This window comes from Maylandia zebra, linkage group LG15, assembly GCF_041146795.1.
Source record: "Maylandia zebra isolate NMK-2024a linkage group LG15, Mzebra_GT3a, whole genome shotgun sequence".
In the NCBI taxonomy this organism is placed as follows: Eukaryota; Metazoa; Chordata; class Actinopteri; order Cichliformes; family Cichlidae; genus Maylandia; species Maylandia zebra.
The window spans coordinates 38,805,571-38,823,350 of record NC_135181.1 but is presented as its reverse complement, the minus strand read 5'-3'; the positions used below and the strand labels follow the sequence as shown (position 1 = coordinate 38,823,350).

Genomic DNA, 17,780 nt, shown 5'->3' with positions numbered 1-17,780 from the left:
TGGAAACAGTAAGGGTGTACTTAGTTTTTACATGACTGTATTTCTAGCTGAAGGGTCAAACAAGGTGAGCTGTTTGATAATCGATGTATCCTAAACAACAAAATAAACTGTAAGTACCTTACTTAAAATGAGAAAAGCTGGAAAAACGGAAGGAAATGATGCAGTTTTATAGAATTTAAATTTCTGCAATTATTCAGTAACTGTCTCCTAAAACAAAATGGGTCATTGTCATGCTATTCTTCTTTTCTTTGTTTTTTTTCTCCCATTATAATCTGGAATGTTAAAATCCATACTGTGTTAATTATAATATACCTAGTTTGTGGCTAACATTAAACATTTGTGGAGTAACAGGATCAGAGAAGTTTCTAAGTGATATTCTGCTGATTTAAAGTGCATTTAAACAAATTGTGTCATGTGTGGAAATCAGGGCCACGGAGAGGAATTGCCTCCACATCACTGGGTGACTCACCACTCCTGCAGAATTCTTCTTCAACAGGTCTGTCCTTACTTACCTCAAGGAAAACATAGGTCCATATTAGTTAGTATTAGCAAAGCTTTACAGTATAGAGTAAGAGTTTGTTTTTTAAAAGTGTTAAAACTGCAATGAAATGTTTTGTCTTCTCTGAAATGTGTCCAGAGTATTGCTGGCACCATTGCAGAGTCAATATGAAACCAATGTGACAGAGAAGGACGTCCACAGAGCAAGACGAAGCTCTACACCTGCTGATGACTCAGTTTTGCCTCCAAACATCCTGAACGGCTCTCATCTGTCTTCTCTCAAAGCGCTTGCTCGTCCATGATAGTTCCTCTTCCTGTTCAGCTGCCTGAGGCTTTCTTGAGCAGCTCATCTTGGGCAGGCGTCTTGATGTATTCACAGGCGCTTTTTGTTACATCCTGGATTGTGGCTCCCTCTTTCCATTGCTTATAGATCCTAATACCTGGCTGTGACTCGCCTTTGTGCGTCTTTATCACGGTTCCCACTGGCTTCTGGGATACTCAGTTACTTGTAGTTGCCCTGTATATTCTGGCTCCTATCAACCGCTTCAGCCCGGATCACCTCCCCTCTCTTTGTAACCATTGAGCCACACCTAACTTATGTGAACGACATCACATTATCCTCACTTCAAATCTTTGTAAGGTGGATCAGTAAGTTCTCATTCATGCCATACTTGAGAAACTTACAATGAATTTCTTCAGTTCAATGAATAGTTTAAAATCATTTTTAGCAAATTCACCTGTGACATTTCTCTCTGCTTACTTTGACATTGTTTTTTTAAGAAAGAAAATTTGAGAAAAAATATACACTGATTATGTTTGTTCTCAAATTCCTGTTAGTATTATTTTAAGATAAAATTCATACAGCCAAAAAAAAACCTCATGAGCACAAAATTTGCACCCAGGTAAAACATTTATCCACAAGATGGCGGCAAAACAAAGACTATCTCGACTGACCTGAGCAGCGTGTCCCCTTTACTGCAAGTCATTGGCCTGCTCACATTCAACTCATGTCCTCTGTCTCTATTGAATAAATCCACTCCAACCCCCATAAAAACTCAATTTTTATATTGTGTTTGGAAGAAGAGAAATAAGAAAAACTCCAAAGTTTCTTATTACATGATTAAAAAAAACAAAAATAAAATCACAAGAAGAAATGTTGCAGGATAACTGTGTACTTTCAGAGGAAAAATACTTTTAAAGAGCAGCTGCGTTCAGAGTGCAGAAAGAGTGAAGTCTCATTGTTTATCACTGGGTTTATTATTACTAGAAAAAGCATCATGTTCTCGTGAAATGAGTGACCTGACTTGAGTCAGTAAGCTGGAATGAAAAGCTGTTGATTTCTTTCATTTTTAAGAAAATGTGTTGAAGAGTTACAGTGAGGCATGTAAAAAGAAGAGTAAATAAACAGGCTTATTTTCAATATCTAATAACCAGATGCACTCATTTGTCTATCCAGGTATGCTTTTACTGCATTTGCAGCGTGTTTGGCATCAGTTTCCTGCTGAAACATGAAGCTGTTGCCAATCAGATGTTTTCTAAATTGTATTGAATGGTGGATCAAAATCTGATGGTACTTTCCTTTTTTCATAATTCCATTATTTTGACAAGACCCCCATGACAGAGCCTCCACTGTATTTTACTGGTGCCCTTGGTCCTCTGACCTCCTCCATGCATACTGATGATGATTTGACAAAAAAACAAAAACAAAAAAACCTCTCAAATATGGCTTCATCATCCGTAAAGCATGTTGCACTGATTTTCAGTGCAGTTCTTGTGCAATTTGGCATTTGTTTTTTTCTTATTTCTCATTGGCATGACTTTCAACTGCTTTTAATCTGTTGTAGATATTTTTAGATGTTCAGCGTCTTCTTCGGTCCTTCGCCTTTCCAGTTTCCTCAGACTAATCAAACTGTGTTATCACTGCCATTTTAGAAATTTAGAAAGGCTGATGACGGATGGCTCAAGACTTCTGCACAGAACTTTATCTGGAAATGAGGTTTCTTTCAACAATATGTAAAAAGTTTTTCAAGGGTGATAACAGTGCCATTTCTTGTTTTGAATTTTGCTTTGGACTTCATGTTATTGCAGTTTGCCTGTGTCTCTGTGTCTCTCTCTCTGGTCAAAGTGGGCTTCCTGACCCCGAGTCTCTCCTTTTATGGTTTGAAAAGGTCAGTAGACTGACTCCAGCATACACAACAAACGTAGTGTGGGAACTGTCCAAAGTGTTGAAATGTACGCCTTGAATTTGCTGGGAGAGAAATGTTGGTGGTTGTGCTATAAGCATAAAAAGTAACAGTATTGTGTGTATTTTGTACATAACAGGTTTTAACTAAAAAACACTTAAAGCTGTACTGTTCAGTTACACTGCAAAGACATGATGAAGCAAGTGCACCACCCACCTAATCAGTGTTCAGCTAGTCTAAAGGTCAAAGGCTGAAACCTCTGCATTGATTTTGGTCCAACTTTATAGTTTATTATCCATCAGTAAACAATCTCACACAAACTCAGCAGCTGAAGTTATTCCATTTGGATTTCAGTTAACGAACTCAATGGCATTTTAGGATGACGGCACCTTTTAATTTGAGGAACAAACGTGGGTGGATTAAAGGATTAGTCTGAAGTACTCATGAGCTTGTTGAAGTAGAGAGGAGTTTGAGTGTGAAAGTCATTTTTTGATCTCATAATGAAGTCAAATATTTCCAGAAATGGGCTGTTTTATCAAATGTGGGTCAGACAAATAAACTTTTGTGCTCTCTGTCATTTCTTTTTTTCCACTTAGATAAGAATTTATGACTCTGGAGAGAAGTCGAGACTGTTTTCCATGTGAATAGTGGGAATAAAGAAAGTGAAGTCTACACCCTGAGGTTTAAATATCCACCATTTACCCCACAATACTTCTAAGAAATTCTTAGAAAATAAAAAAAAACTGTACTATTTTTCCCCTTTCATCCCCTCTGACTGCTGTTAAATGATATTCTAGGATAATTGGTAGTAATGTATTTCCAATATGTATTTCTGTCTAGTTATCCATTAAAGATTAACTTCATTATCAAGCCACTGTCGTTTGGTTATTGACGGTTAGCCACGCCCACTAAAAGGATCAGCCAATACAAATGCGAGTAGATCCCCCCCACCCTCCTCCTCACACACACACACACACCCTTCCCGCTGATGACCGTAAACAAGTTTCACCGGTTCACCCTCCAGCAATGGATTGACGATTCATGTAAATAAAACAGATCGACGCAGCTTAAATTGCGCAAGGATGGCGGACGAGGAGTCACTGAGGGACACGCTACCGGACGAGGAGAGGGAGTTTCAGAAGGCTATAGCGAAAATTGGAGGTAGCGAGAGGATTTATTTGGTGAGTGATGTCTGCAGAAGTAAAGATTTGGACGGAGATGACGCCAAAATATTGCAGGAGTTCGTACGCGACATGTTTCACGACGGCAGTCTGGTGGCAAACGGTCATGGTGGCCCCCAGTCAAGTCCGACGAGCGATCATGGCGGTAAAGCAAGTACAAACCACGTTTCCAGCGAGGCGGAGACTGGAAAGGGCAATGAAAATTATCTAACAGCGAGGCCCAAGGACTTGGAATTGGGAGAGGACAGAGAGAAAAAGAGACGACCAGCGGGTAGTAGCAATGCTCAGAGGACAGCAACGAGGAGGGCGAACAGTCACAGCCTGAAGCGAGCGATAGACTCCCCTGTCATCATATTCATCTTCAGACAGACTTTCATCGGCCGAGCTCCAAACGAGGTGTGCTTAAAAGAGATCCTCAAGGATGTAAAGGCACGCACGAAACGCGCTACAATCGCCCGGCCAGCTCTGATTGGATTAATCCACACAACCGACGAGAGCGCCGAGACGCGCCGGTGCGCCCAGCTTCTGGAGCGTCTGATCCGCTCGGTGTTCCACAACCATGCATCAGAGGCGATATGGGTCGGCTGCTTCATCCCGAAGACAGACACCCTAATGCTCAGCATCAAGAAAAACGTCTGCAGAGTTATACATTCATCTCAAGCAGCAGGTGTACACACATTCCACTTGTAGCAAAACCTCAGAAAAGCTTATTTATTTCATGCAGTGTGTAGAAAAAAAAAATGTTTTAGTGTGACCATCTGCAACAACCGCACACACCCATGTCAGCAGGACACATGCTTGTAAACATGGAGTTTGAACCCTGGCACATTTCACCAGGCCAGCATGGGAATATTGTACAATGTACAGCATATTAGATCAGCAAGAGGCAAACAGCATAATTTGTCCAAGATATAATATGTTAACTATTATACCGAAGCCTCCACTACTCATAATATGATCGTTGTATGCTCACCAATGAGCACTACTTCAATTCAAGTCCATACAGGACATACTTTAATGTACTTTAATGAGAGAGCTCACTCTTGTGTAGGCCACTTCATGACACTCACAAGACCACACTGCACACATTTTTCTTCCCAGGCAGGGCTGCAAAGGCCAGGAAACAATGGGAGCATTCACAAAACGGTCGCCCCCTTAGAAAAGCTGCCACATTGTTAAACGCTTCTTATCGCCTTTCAGATAATACTAGGGATGAAGGGAACCCAGTTTTCTGGCCATTGCAACGTTGGTTCAGCCACAGGAGAAGAGAAGACCGAGGTTCAAGCAGCGAGCAAAGAGGTAGCTGCAAAGTAACTTCAGAGAAATGCCTGAACTGCACCACAGTCCTGCAGTCACTTATTTTCACTGCAAGCTCACAAGTTGTCTTTTTTCAGGTGACGCTGAAAGTGCAGAAGAGGGCATCCCTCTGAAAGCCTGTGCCTTGTCTACTGGACCAACTCTGAATGGAGATCCATCTGGAGGAGACGGCTAATGTAACCTGTGTGCTTTTTAGACTGTGAAAAGAGAAGCTGACCTCAGTGCTTTGCTACAGTGTTACAATTTTTCTTTGTGATGCTCAGGGACCCACTTCTTATGAGCCAGCATACTTCTTGTCACGTCAAAGCCACCTAAACACTGTCAGGTTTGAAACATGCATTAGTTTGTTATGTGTTGAGAAAGCGTTAGACGGCTTACAGCATAAGTACTCTTATAAAATGATACAGGACTTGATTCCTGGCTCACTGTTTGTCAGGGAACTTGTGTATATCAAATACAGGGAATTAAAGAACAAAATCAACTGACATGATAAAAGCCTTAAAATGTGAAATCTCGCACAGTTTACCTGAATCCAGGTCACGTTCTCGCCTAGAAGCACTGCACTAATTTTCCGGAAAACCGTATTAATTGGATAACAGGGACCCTGGGTGCTTTACTTAAGATTTTATTTTTCATTTTCATTAGGATTTTGTGTCTTAGAGACAACTTTTAGGACCACCAATATTTGTAACGAGATTTATGTCACTTGTATTTATGTAGCCTACTGACTTATTCATCCCTTTAAATAAACATCATTGGACTTGCCTGAGTGTTCAGCTTTGTTTTAAAACACATACTCCTTGCCTATTCTTTCAATAAAGTAAAAACTGCCTGGGTGACAACTAGTAGTCATCGAAAGCTGTATTGTCATACAACTTTGCATGAAAAACACGCCGCCCCTTGGCTTCCACGATCTTCATTTAATTGCCAGATGTGCTAATTTACTGTTTGTAAGCGACCTGCCTTGTCTTGACAGAAACGTAGAAGATAGTGATGTGTCGGTCGCGAATGAAACGGCTCTTAGAGCCGACTCTTTGAAGTGAACGACATGAGCCAACTCCTTATTGGGAACCGTGGGGTTTGTTTTTTTTCTTTCTCTCACCCTCTCTCTCGCACTTTTTCTCCACTCCACTCCGCACACGAGCCTTGTGCAGTTGCAGATGATAAAGGATTCAGAAAGTTTATTCATGCAGGCCCATAAGACAGAGAATGTGTATCTTCTTTTTGTTTTCATATTTTAATTTATATTTAATTGTGTTGTGGTTTGCAGTGTTTTGTGTTGTTTCACTTTAAAATTGTTTAAAAGGAAAAAGCTGAAAATTTAAATAGTTAAAAGTTGAAATCCTTTACAATAGTAATTCCTTTTGTGAATAATTTTATATTATGGTTAATAATAAATTAATTAAAGCAACAAAACAACCTGAAGAGTCGGTTGGGAGCCGAAAGCACCGGGGGCCTGTTCTTCGTACCTCGCTAAGTGAGTTAGCTGGATTAGATTGTTGACGATTTCGCGTGATCCTGGATCGTTCGGTTCCCCGAAGCCCATCCGGGACTTGCTGTCATAGCAACAGAGCCGTAAGCGTAAACCTGCTGGGGAGCAGGTTTACTTTATGTAAACAGGATTAGATCGCGGCCACGCAGGTATGTCCGCTTCATTTATACGAAAGCAACAGCGATATTTTACCACTGTTTCACCATAAATAAATAACATCAATGTAACTAAAGATAATGCAGCACTTGATCCTTTTATTGATGTCACACAGATACATACAGGTCAGTCCCTAAAAAAGGGAAATGTACTATTAACATTCTATTACATGTATGTGATTATTACAGATGTAATTCATATTTCAGAGTAGTAATTGTAAATTACTTCGTGTAATCAAGATGAGAGACCACGGCTATAAAAGCGAAGGTGGATTTGGGAAGCCTGTCGCAGCCATGTCCTGTCCGTTTACGCGAGCAACCCATTGCGGAAGGTGCAAGATTGATAAGGAGAGTCCTCAGAATACAGCGTATGTTGCGGGATAGACAGGATCCTTTAGCTCAGCGCGACAGTGTGCTCATTGAGAGATATCGATATTCCCGTGAGGGTATTATTTACTTAACCAACTTGTTGACGAGGGGGTGCAGGACCACCACCTGTCTTTTTTTGCTCTGCCCTTTTCTTGGTTGCTGTGATGAACAAACTAACAGAGTATTACAGGCCAGTATTACCTTGCCAAGAGACGAAAAGCAACCTAAGAGATAAATATTACCATTCTGTAGAATACTCCTGTATTCCACTTTTACTTGTTCCCATGTTCTTGTGGGTCCTGTTGTGGCTCTAATGTGAAAGGGGATATAATATAACGTATTATAATGTAATGTAATGCCATATAATATTGGATAATATCGTGTCATATGATAGATCTACCCTACCGCCTACTGGTGTTGGCCAGAGGGGCCGATGGCGCGATATGGCAGCCTGGCTACAACCGTAGCTGCCTCCACCAGTGTGTGAATGTGAGAGTGAATGAATAGTGGTATCGTAAAGCGCTTTGGGTGCCTTGGAAAGCGCTATATAAACCCAATCCATTATTATTATTATTATTATTAAATTACCTACGAGTCTGATTTGTCAGCAACTTTCTGCCAGCCCTCTCTCCTTGCTTTTGCAGCCTTTGCAGTGTTCTCTTGCGTTTTAATTAAACTCTGAAACTCCTGACATCCCTCACTCATGAGTTCTTGCTCTGCTGCCGGAAAATACCGAGCACGCCCCTTCGACATTTTCGCCGACCAATCAGAGGGTTGCCGATCACTGTTTCTGCTATCGATGCGTATCCCCTTTTACGACACCCAGTGATCGCACATTACTTCATCCAGCTGTACTAATCGTCAACAGCAGGTGTGTTCGGGGAACCGGATTAGCGAGCTCACGGTTAGCGCGATAGTTTGGTCTTGGATGTTTCATTTGATCTTGGATGTAGTGAGCGACGTACGAAGCACAGGGCCCGGATCTTTTTAGTGAGTAGAGCCGAAAGAGCCGGTTCTCTAAAAAGAGTCGGAAATCCCAACACTAGTAGAAGAGCTGCTGGGCTGGCAGGTCGCCATTTGAGGTGCCAGTGTAAAAATCGGATACATTCAACTACATTTACAAATTCCCCACATTTTTTCAAATAATATTTACGTTATCTTTATGTTAATTAGTTATAAAACTGGAATATGTTGGTCCAACTGATGAATCCAGCGTGAATTGTATACATTTTTTTACGTTTTTAATCAGGCATAGTTACAGCTGGCCAACCCGAGGGTCCTTCAGACAGGGACTTGCAGTGTTGAACAAAAAGAAGTTAGCAGCGGCTGCGTTCAGTTCGGTGGTTAAACATATCCAAATATTGCAAATCTTTTCTTTAACTTCTCACAAATCACACGAAATTTCGCCGTCACACTAGGATACGCGGGACCGAGGAGGGACCGAAGAGCCAATCATGATAACATCTGCCGGTAAGTAGTTAAAGGTAGCTTTATTTTGTTAGCCGTTGCCATTGATTTAGCTGAGTCACACGGCTAGTACTTGGCAGCCCACCATAGACCGTTGATCACATATAAAATTACTAAAGTAGTTATAGTAAGGAGAAACACATTTCATTGTGGATTTCCCGTGCTTCAGAAATGGTTTTAATCACTACAAGGCTGTTTAAATGGAGGAAGCGGAAATAAATTACAGTAATGGCAACAGCATGGATCTTTATAGATAAACATGTTCATTTTTGCTTTCATCTGAGACGTAATTTCCGATGACGTTATGTGTTTGAATACATCCTAAATGCTGCTGTCATCTTAGTATTGCTATAAACAATCTTCAAATTGCCAGATTTTGGGCTAACATTATATTTGATCCTCAATAAGCTTCTGTATCTCCTCAGACCGTATTGTAATGTAATGTATTCTTAGAATGTATTGTCTTTGATTTGCAAATGTATTTAGTATTTGAAATGACCGTTGGATCAAAAGAAAAGTATTTGGATTTTATGAAGTAAACATCCATTTAATAATTTCTTTTGTTTTCTAGCTGGAATTATTTCTCTCCTTGATGAGGATGAGCCCCAGCTTAAGGTAAGAGTTGGCTGTAGGGTAGTCAATTGAATATTCGGGTAACGGGAGATTTTCATGTCTTGTTATCTCACCACAAGAGATACAGTTGCAGAGATAAAGTCTCTTGACTTTTATGAATTGTCAGTGTGGCCCATCAAGTTTTGGTCAATGTTTTATTTTTCTACGTGACATAAATGTAAACTCATTTGGTGTATGCAGTATTACATAAAAGTGAATACAAAGATGAATATTTAAACAACACGTCTGTTTTTCTTGTAGGAGTTTGCTCTGCACAAGCTAGATGCCATTGTGAATGACTTTTGGGCTGAGATTTCAGGATCCGTGGATAAGATGTAAGTAGCGAAGAGCTTATATTATAGTTATTACAGTACTGTAACATAAGTCAGCAGGAACTTAAGCTCATTGTTTATTTCTATGTCTGTTGTAGGGTTAAAGATTTAACTGACTTTCCCTGTAAATGCTGAGACACTGACATCAGTATTTACTCTCCCTCAAAGCTCCCTCATAGTTCAGTAATAAATGCAGAACTGAATGATTTTGATCATCTCTGATCTGATCTACAATTTACTCAATGGTGATTAGAAAAATGGCTCCTGACAGTTTTGTTTTATGTAACTCGTTGTTGTCTCCTCACAGTGAAGTCCTATATGAGGATGAGTCTTTCCGGAGTAGAGAATTTGCAGCCTTGGTGGCCTCCAAGGTTTTCTACCATCTTGGAGCCTTTGAAGAGTCTCTAAATTATGCTCTTGGTGCAGGAGATCTTTTCAGTGTCACAGATGACTCAGAATATGTGGAGACCATCATTGGTGAGTGGGGGGGGGGGGACGACTTCTTCTCTTCTTACCAGTGCAAAGTAAAATAAAGATGTAATGTTGGACGTAAGGTTTATCCTCCGTTGCTTTCTAATGAAAAGTATGTATGAAATAAATATATTTACCTACATAACTTGTTATTTTTGTGGATGCAGCCAAATGCATCGACCATTACACCAAGCTGCGGGTGGAGAATACCGAGCTGCCAGAGGGCGAAGAGAAGAAAACCATAGACCCCCGTCTCGAGGGCATTGTCAACAAGATGTTCCTGCGTTGCCTTGACGATCACAAGTATAAACAGGCCATTGGCATCGCCCTGGAAACAAGACGTCTGGACATGTTTGAGAAAACCATCTTAGAATCAGTCAGTGCAGTTTTCTGCTAACTTGAGATTATTTTGGATCTTTATAACAAGTTTTAATAAGATTTACGCTTTGGTTACTGCTGTTGATTGTTCAAGGTTATTAACGTTTCATCTTAAGAATTTCTTTCTTTTCACTTCCCTTCCAGAATGATGTGAGTGGCCTCCTTGCCTACAGCTTGAAGGTGTGCATGTCCCTGACGCAGAACAAGAAGTTCCGTAACGACGTGCTGAGGGTGCTGGTCAAACTCTACATGAACCTGGAAAAACCCGATTTCATCAATGTCTGTCAGGTAACAAATGAATTGTTCAAACACCTGAGCCAAGGAAACTGGCGCGGGTGATCGTGCTTTCACTTCTTTTTTTCCCCCTCCAATGTTTTATCCATTGATTTGTTGTTTGTGACAGCATACACAAACACAGAAAAGAAATAAAAGGCTTTCAGGCACGAAAACATACGGAGGGAATTTAAGACAGTGCGACTCTCGAAGTTCTCAAACATGAAGAAAACCTGTCAAGAATATAACAAAAATATATTAAAAACATTTTTGCATCTTATGGGGCCGAGAAAAAAGTAAAGATCACAGCTTGTAAGAGATAATATGGTATTATTGAAGAAAAGGCCCTCATCTCCTATTAAATCTCCCCTGAATATCTGGTTTACACATGCATAATTCTTCCAGTTGTAGAAAAGATAACATCCTTAATCTAGTTTCGTAGAAGAGGTAGACTTCCAATTTATATGTTTCTTGGCAAGCACAATTCCTTCATACAGATGAATCTGGATGCCAGGTGAAAACCCAAGGGTTTCTACGGAGCATCCAAAGATTGCCAAGTTATGGTTAGGTTTAACGTCTCTGGAGAAGGCTGCTGAAAGCCACTAAAATGACGTTATGAAAAATGAAAACTCCAAATGATAAGATCAAAATTTATATGTAATCACAATCTTCATGATTCCAGAGAGTTCACTTTCAGGCACGCATTATAGCAGGTATTTTTTGTTAGATAAGAATCTCTAACGATCAGTCAACCAAACCAACATCTGCCCTGAGTCATGCTCAGAGTTATTTGTGTGATTTTTAAAATAGTTGATAGTACTGCTGTATGTTGATCACATGTACAGCTTTAATTTAATAGATTTTCCCAAACTATTTCAAACTAACATCCCTCTCCACTTATCTCTCTCTCTCCCCACTCCAGTGCCTGATATTCCTGGATGATCCGCAGGCTGTGAGTGATATCCTGGAGAAGCTGGTGAAGGAGGACAACCTGCTAATGGCCTACCAGATCTGTTTTGACCTCTATGAGAGTGCCAGCCAGCAGTTTCTGTCCTCTGTCATTCAGAACCTGCGTACCGTTGGGACACCTATTCCTGCAGTCCCTGGTTCCACAAATACAGGCACTGTGCCCACGCCAGACAAAGAGAGGTAGGCAGGGACAAAGAGTGACTAATTCTGAAGCACTTTGTCTTGGTTCATGTTTATAGGTCTTGGGCTTTTTCAGAGATAGTGGCTCTGATTTAAGGCATTTCTCTGCAGAAGAGTTATTTTAAAATGCTGTATTGTGGGAAAACCTTTTGACCCTTTGTCAGTGAGAATAAAGCCCACTAAGTTTCTGGTGGGCATCTTAAACCTTCTGAAATGAACCAAACTAAAGTAAAGAAATACAAAAGATTGAGTTTGAATTGAGTCTAATACACACACATCTTACAGACTGAAACTTGTTGTCTCTTGTATGTTTTATAGTGATGCAATGGAGACCGATGACAAAGCTGGCAGCTCACCTGCTGGAAAGCCTGCAGAAACGGTTAGCAGTTTGGATTTTTGGGGGTTTTAACTGCAGTATATCTTTGATAACTGGAGCCTGCACAACAAAGCATGTTCACCATAATCAGTACAGCTTTGTCATGTGATCAAGGCTAACAATCACAGTCACGCTAAGCAGTTTGTATACATGCACATAAAACTGGTTGCGTTGGCATCATCTGGAAAAGTCTAGAGCCACACGGTTCTCACAGGAATAACAAAAAGTAATCCTGAAACTTGATGAGGAATTCTAAAATATACTGCGAGTTAAAAGGAGTTTATTAGAGTCAGAATCAGAATCGTGTTTGCCAAGTGTATATATAGCAGTGTAGTCTAGTTAAGCATTCAAAGTCGAGAAGAAAAGTTCAAAGAAAAAATGCAGATTGCACATCATTAGTACTACCTTACTAAATATCAATACTAACTCAGTGTGGCCTTTAGCTGCAGTCTTGATAGTGTTATTGAATGCTGGGAGGGAGGAATGAATATAAAACTTCAAGTTAAAGTTGAAAGTAGAAAGAAGAAAATCAATTGAACAGTAGTTTTGGGGGGTTTTTTGGGGGAGGGGGGTTAAATAAATACACTCTGATTTGCTGCCTTTAATATATCCTGTCACATTGTCCTTCTGTCTTTTTACAGAAAGATGAGTCCAAAGACCAGAATGCAAAGATGATCAAGATCCTGAGTGGGGAGATGGCCATTGAGCTTCACCTACAATTCTTAATTCGAAATAACAATACAGATCTAATGATTCTGAAAAACACAAAGGTAACGTTCGCTGCCAGTGTAATGTGCAGTTTTGAAGAAGATTGTTTACAACCAGATGAACTGCATTTTGCTTGAGGTCACTTAATGTGCCGTAGCGACCACTTCCTGAAACTCCCTGATTTTTGTGCCTCCTTTTACTCCAGGACGCGGTTCGAAATTCAGTGTGCCACACAGCTACGGTTATAGCCAACTCCTTCATGCACACAGGAACCACAAGTGACCAGTTCCTCAGGTAACTGTGCTGGGAGGATGATAAAACACTGAAAAGATTACAGAGGGATATTGATAAACGTGTTGTTTTCGAGTGACTATAACCCCAGTGTTTTTTGTTCTTGTAGAGAAAACTTAGAATGGCTGGCAAGAGCAACAAACTGGGCAAAATTCACAGCGACAGCAAGTCTGGGTGTCATCCACAAGGTAGAGTTCTGGCACAATGATGATAATACTAAGAAAACCAGAAAGGATTTTGTTCTAATGTTATGCTTTTCTAATCTTACTGCCTGCTCAGAATGTTTTAGACAAAGATTAAAATGTTTCTAATGTTCAAAATGTTGAAAATGCTTTCTTTCAGGGTCATGAAAAAGAGGCGCTCCAGTTAATGGCCACCTACTTGCCCAAAGATACCTCCCCTGGGTCTGCCTACCAGGAAGGAGGCGGGCTGTATGCCCTGGGCCTCATTCATGCCAACCATGGCGGGGACATCATTGACTACCTGCTCAGTCAACTCAAGAACGCCAGCAATGATGTGAGTTTTTAGGTTTGGTTTCATGCTTGGTTGTCAGATAAATGTTACACTTGTGCCCCAGCTAAAGCTTTTTAGAGAGCAGGAGCTAGTTTAAGTCTCTGTGTCAGTTTTATGCTCTCACTGATGGTGTGCTTTCTGTTCCACGGTCACAGATTGTCCGTCATGGCGGTGCTCTTGGCCTGGGCTTGGCTGCATTGGGCACGGCTAGGCAGGATGTCTACGATCTGCTCAAGTCGAACCTCTACCAGGATGATGCTGTCACTGGTACGTAGGCCCTGTCAGTGAAGGGGCTTTTTGAATTTTAAAGCCCCAGTTTGCTTTTTACTGTTCTGCTTACTAATAATAATGTTTCTACAAATATGACAAAGAAGGATTTGGTTTTTTATTTTTGTTTGTTTTGAGCATCTTTGCTACGTCCCTTATTAGAGTAGAACTTTCAGACGTTTTAAATATGTGTTTTGTTATGTTTTTTAATTGTATGTGGACCAAAAAAAAGCAGGGTTTTTTGTTTGTTTTTAATCCTGTGTGATGTGTTATGGAATTTTAATTAACAAAGCCTACAGACACAGTGAGCAGTAGGCCAACAACTTTTAATAATAAACACAAGCATGCTTGGAGAGAGCCGCCATCATGGGGCACTGACAGCAGTCTCTCTACCAATGAACAGCACAGCCCTGGTTTAAATACAGTCAGACAAAAGTACTTTCACAGCTGTTAACCCTCTCCAGAATGTGGGAGATTTTTTATAACCTTATCTCTTCTTACCGTGATTGCCCCTTGTCTCTTCCCCCATCCTCAAAAACACAGAACAAAAGGCTTCACACCTGTGGAATTTCCCCCGCTTTGTCACCCCCTTTCTCAGAGGCCTAGCTGTGTGTGTGCAATAAAGTTAGAGCTGAATGCTCTTCCACATGTTTATTGTTTATTTTTTCTGCTTCTGCGACCTCCCAGGTGAAGCTGCAGGGTTGGCTCTTGGTCTCGTCATGCTGGGCTCCAAGTCGGCTCAGGCGATCGAGGACATGGTGGGCTACGCTCAGGAGACGCAGCACGAGAAGATCTTGCGTGGCCTGGCAGTAGGAATTGCCATGGTCATGTATGGACGTATGGAGGAGGCTGATGCCCTCATTGAAAGCCTCTGTAGAGACAAGGTATGACTAAAAAACACTCAAAAATCAAATTATGTACACCATCAGGTTGAAACTTCTGTCAAAAAAAGTGACAATTGTCTTTGCCATAGGGTCAACTTACCAATATCTAGAAAATAATAGAAGTTTGATTCTTTAATGGAAAGAATCTCAGTCTGCTTCATAAAGGTCACTACTCTCCGTAAAGCTCACAATTCACTGTGCCGATATTTGATGTATCAAATCCCGTCTGCACTTACTGAACCTCAGGTTGTGTGTATTTCCCATCACATGTGAGACTCTTCCTCTGTACTTTGTGCCAAGATCTAGATGTGGGAAATTACTCAAATTATGTTGATCTTAGTTGTGTATCCAGACACAGTCTTAAAGCTCTGCTTTCTTTCACTGTCTACGGTAGGACCCCATCCTGCGGCGCTCTGGTATGTACACTGTGGCAATGGCATACTGTGGCTCTGGGAACAACAAGGCCATCCGACGCCTGCTACATGTCGCTGTGAGTGCTTCCTTTTTTCCTTCTTTACAACACTGTCACTGAAGGGAGTGCAGGTTTATAATGATGGCACTGAAGCGGATGGAAGATCCACTAATGGCCGGCCTCATAATAGCTGCTAGTCATAATATTGTCAAAAGTATGATTGTTTATTTTCTCCCTTAATCTGTCTTTTTTTTCAAAGCTTTAGTAGCTGCTGTTATTAAACTAGTGCCAGTTATTTAAAGCACTGTATTCTTTCAGGGATGATCTTGCAAAACTCTTTGCTAACAGAAATCACTGCAGAGGTGTGAACCACTTTTGTCCTGCAGGTGGCACTTGGTGCTAACTAAATTTATTAGACAGCTTAATAGTAGAGCATATTTCTTTTACTCTGAGTAGCAGGGGATGTGCATTTTTAAGATTAAATCAAGTCCCGTTTAATTGACTGCCTTTCTTTTGTCTATTAAGGTGAGTGATGTGAATGATGATGTCAGACGGGCTGCTGTCGAGTCCATTGGCTTCATCTTGTTCAGGTAAGCCAGACCCCATTCTTTAAACTATGAACGCTCTGTTTTGGTTTTTTCCGCATGCACCAAAGGCCTTTCTCTTTAAAACCTCAATACTTGTGCCAAAATTCCAGCTTTATGCAAAACACAACCTTTGAACAAAGACATACTTATTTGAGCAGATCAAATCATGCATCTGGTAAAAGGAAGGTATTCTGAAGGGTTTTCTAAATATCATTGTTATTACAAATGATGCTTCTTTATGTTAATCTTTTGAAGAGTTTTAAAAAAAGTTATATAATGACAACCAACCAGTGCTCAGTTTGCTGTCCGTCCGTTTATTTTAAACAGTTGCACAGTTATCTTTGTTTGCTGAGGGGAGGTAGAATTAAAGCTAGATGGTTTATGGTTGTTGATTTCAGTGTGTGTCACATCTGCCGCTAACTGGCTGTCTATCTTAAACGCAGCTGGCACACGAACAACAACCTCCACAAAGAGGCACGTGCATTATAGTAGAAACTCAGTGTGATTTTAGATGCTTGTTATATGTAAATTAATAAATAAAAATCATTACCTTAAAAGACTTGCAGAATGCTTACGGCAAAAGAAAATGGCACAACTATAGCCATCCGTATTAAGGTTAATAGCATTAGCTGCCACAGTAACTTTATAAAGCCGATACCTGTGGATACTCTGGTGTCCCCCACAAACTAGAAGGAGAACAGGGAGTTTACCAGTTTTTCCATCATTACAAGCAGCTGATCTCTTGGTTACTTGTGGGAGTTTTATTTAGCTTTACTACAGTTAGCTTGTTTGGGATTTTAACTTGTGAAGTGAAGTGTTGTTGGTTGATTGGCTAACACAAAAGTGTTAATGTAGCAGCTGGCAAATGAATGAAACCAGTGAATGTCATTTCCATGCAGATGTCCTGGAGCTTAGTTGGCTTTAACCAGTCAGGTTCTTGTTATTCACTACGTCACTACTGACACAGAAACAGTTTGGTTTTCTTTCTTTTTTGCTTCAGTTTTCCTGGCTGACCTTGTGTTTTTTATATTTTGTGTAATGAGTTGTCAAAATTTAGTTTAGTAGTAGTTACTGGTCTTCATGAATGATGTTCCTCTGTCAGACAATGACACCACTGAGGTCCTTATCACTTTAACTGTCTTCTCCAGTTATTTACAGGCATTTATCCCACTAACATCAGTGTTTACCCACCATAGAGCAGGGCTCGTGCTAAACAGACTGCCTGGCCACTTCACAAACATCAGGGTGTGCATTTTTAAGCCCAAAAAGGCCATGTGATATCCTGTGATCAATCGGCCGCTACATAAACCTTGTGTAAATTTTCTCTGTGTTTAGAAAGACTTGTGAACCAGAGCTATTTAGTTTGCCTGCTCTTCTCTGATTTCTCACCCTAATGCCTTAAGAATAACTGCATGCACTCCGCCTCACAAGAAGAGCCAGGTTTGAATGCCTTACGTTTCAGCTTTTTCATACTAAATCAGCAGAGTTCCAGTTTGTTTGTTTGTTTGTCTTTTGTTTAACAGTGACACAGTCTATACAGGAATATAACTAATTAGGATTTTAGTTTAGTTGAATGTTTTCCTGGATATTTTTAAACAGAGAAATCAGGAATTGCTCCTTAAATATGCTGTCGTTACAGTATTCGTATTTTTCTTTTTCAGTGTAAATAGCAGTGGTTTTTATTGCCAAACTCTGTTATCTGCTTTGGTGTTTATGATTTGGGGAAAAGTGAATAGCCTTTTTTGTTTTGTTTTGTTTTGTTTTGTTTTGTTTTGTTTGTCTTACTGTGGCTGTTATGCTGTGTTTTGTTTTGCCCAGCCCTTATTTATGATAGAGGCCATTTTTTCCGATCACATTACAGTAAC

General features: G+C 40.4%; 2 protein-coding genes across 2 annotated transcripts in view; both read left to right on the top strand.

Annotated features, from left to right (window-relative positions):
• Positions 1-3,647: 3,647 nt before the first annotated feature.
• Positions 3,648-5,944, top strand: LOC101479646 (uncharacterized). Its single transcript, XM_004561957.3, has 3 exons — positions 3,648-4,529; positions 5,063-5,161; positions 5,257-5,944. Exons 1-3 carry the CDS (start codon positions 3,764-3,766, stop codon positions 5,352-5,354), a joined length of 963 nt encoding a protein of 320 aa, XP_004562014.2. The 5' UTR covers positions 3,648-3,763; the 3' UTR covers positions 5,355-5,944.
• A 2,530-nt stretch (positions 5,945-8,474) lies between these two features.
• Positions 8,475-17,780, top strand: part of psmd1 (proteasome 26S subunit, non-ATPase 1) — a 36,658-nt gene continuing 27,352 nt past the window's right edge. Inside the window, exons 1-16 of the mRNA XM_004561961.6 lie at positions 8,475-8,665; positions 9,234-9,277; positions 9,536-9,609; positions 9,914-10,083; positions 10,245-10,453; positions 10,600-10,743; positions 11,651-11,877; positions 12,196-12,256; positions 12,895-13,023; positions 13,167-13,255; positions 13,362-13,440; positions 13,595-13,768; positions 13,921-14,032; positions 14,720-14,916; positions 15,311-15,406; positions 15,854-15,918. Of these exons, the coding sequence (XP_004562018.1) occupies positions 8,650-8,665; positions 9,234-9,277; positions 9,536-9,609; positions 9,914-10,083; positions 10,245-10,453; positions 10,600-10,743; positions 11,651-11,877; positions 12,196-12,256; positions 12,895-13,023; positions 13,167-13,255; positions 13,362-13,440; positions 13,595-13,768; positions 13,921-14,032; positions 14,720-14,916; positions 15,311-15,406; positions 15,854-15,918 (1,886 nt within the window). The 5' untranslated portion in view covers positions 8,475-8,649. The remainder of the gene's footprint in view (positions 8,666-9,233; positions 9,278-9,535; positions 9,610-9,913; positions 10,084-10,244; positions 10,454-10,599; positions 10,744-11,650; positions 11,878-12,195; positions 12,257-12,894; positions 13,024-13,166; positions 13,256-13,361; positions 13,441-13,594; positions 13,769-13,920; positions 14,033-14,719; positions 14,917-15,310; positions 15,407-15,853; positions 15,919-17,780) is intronic.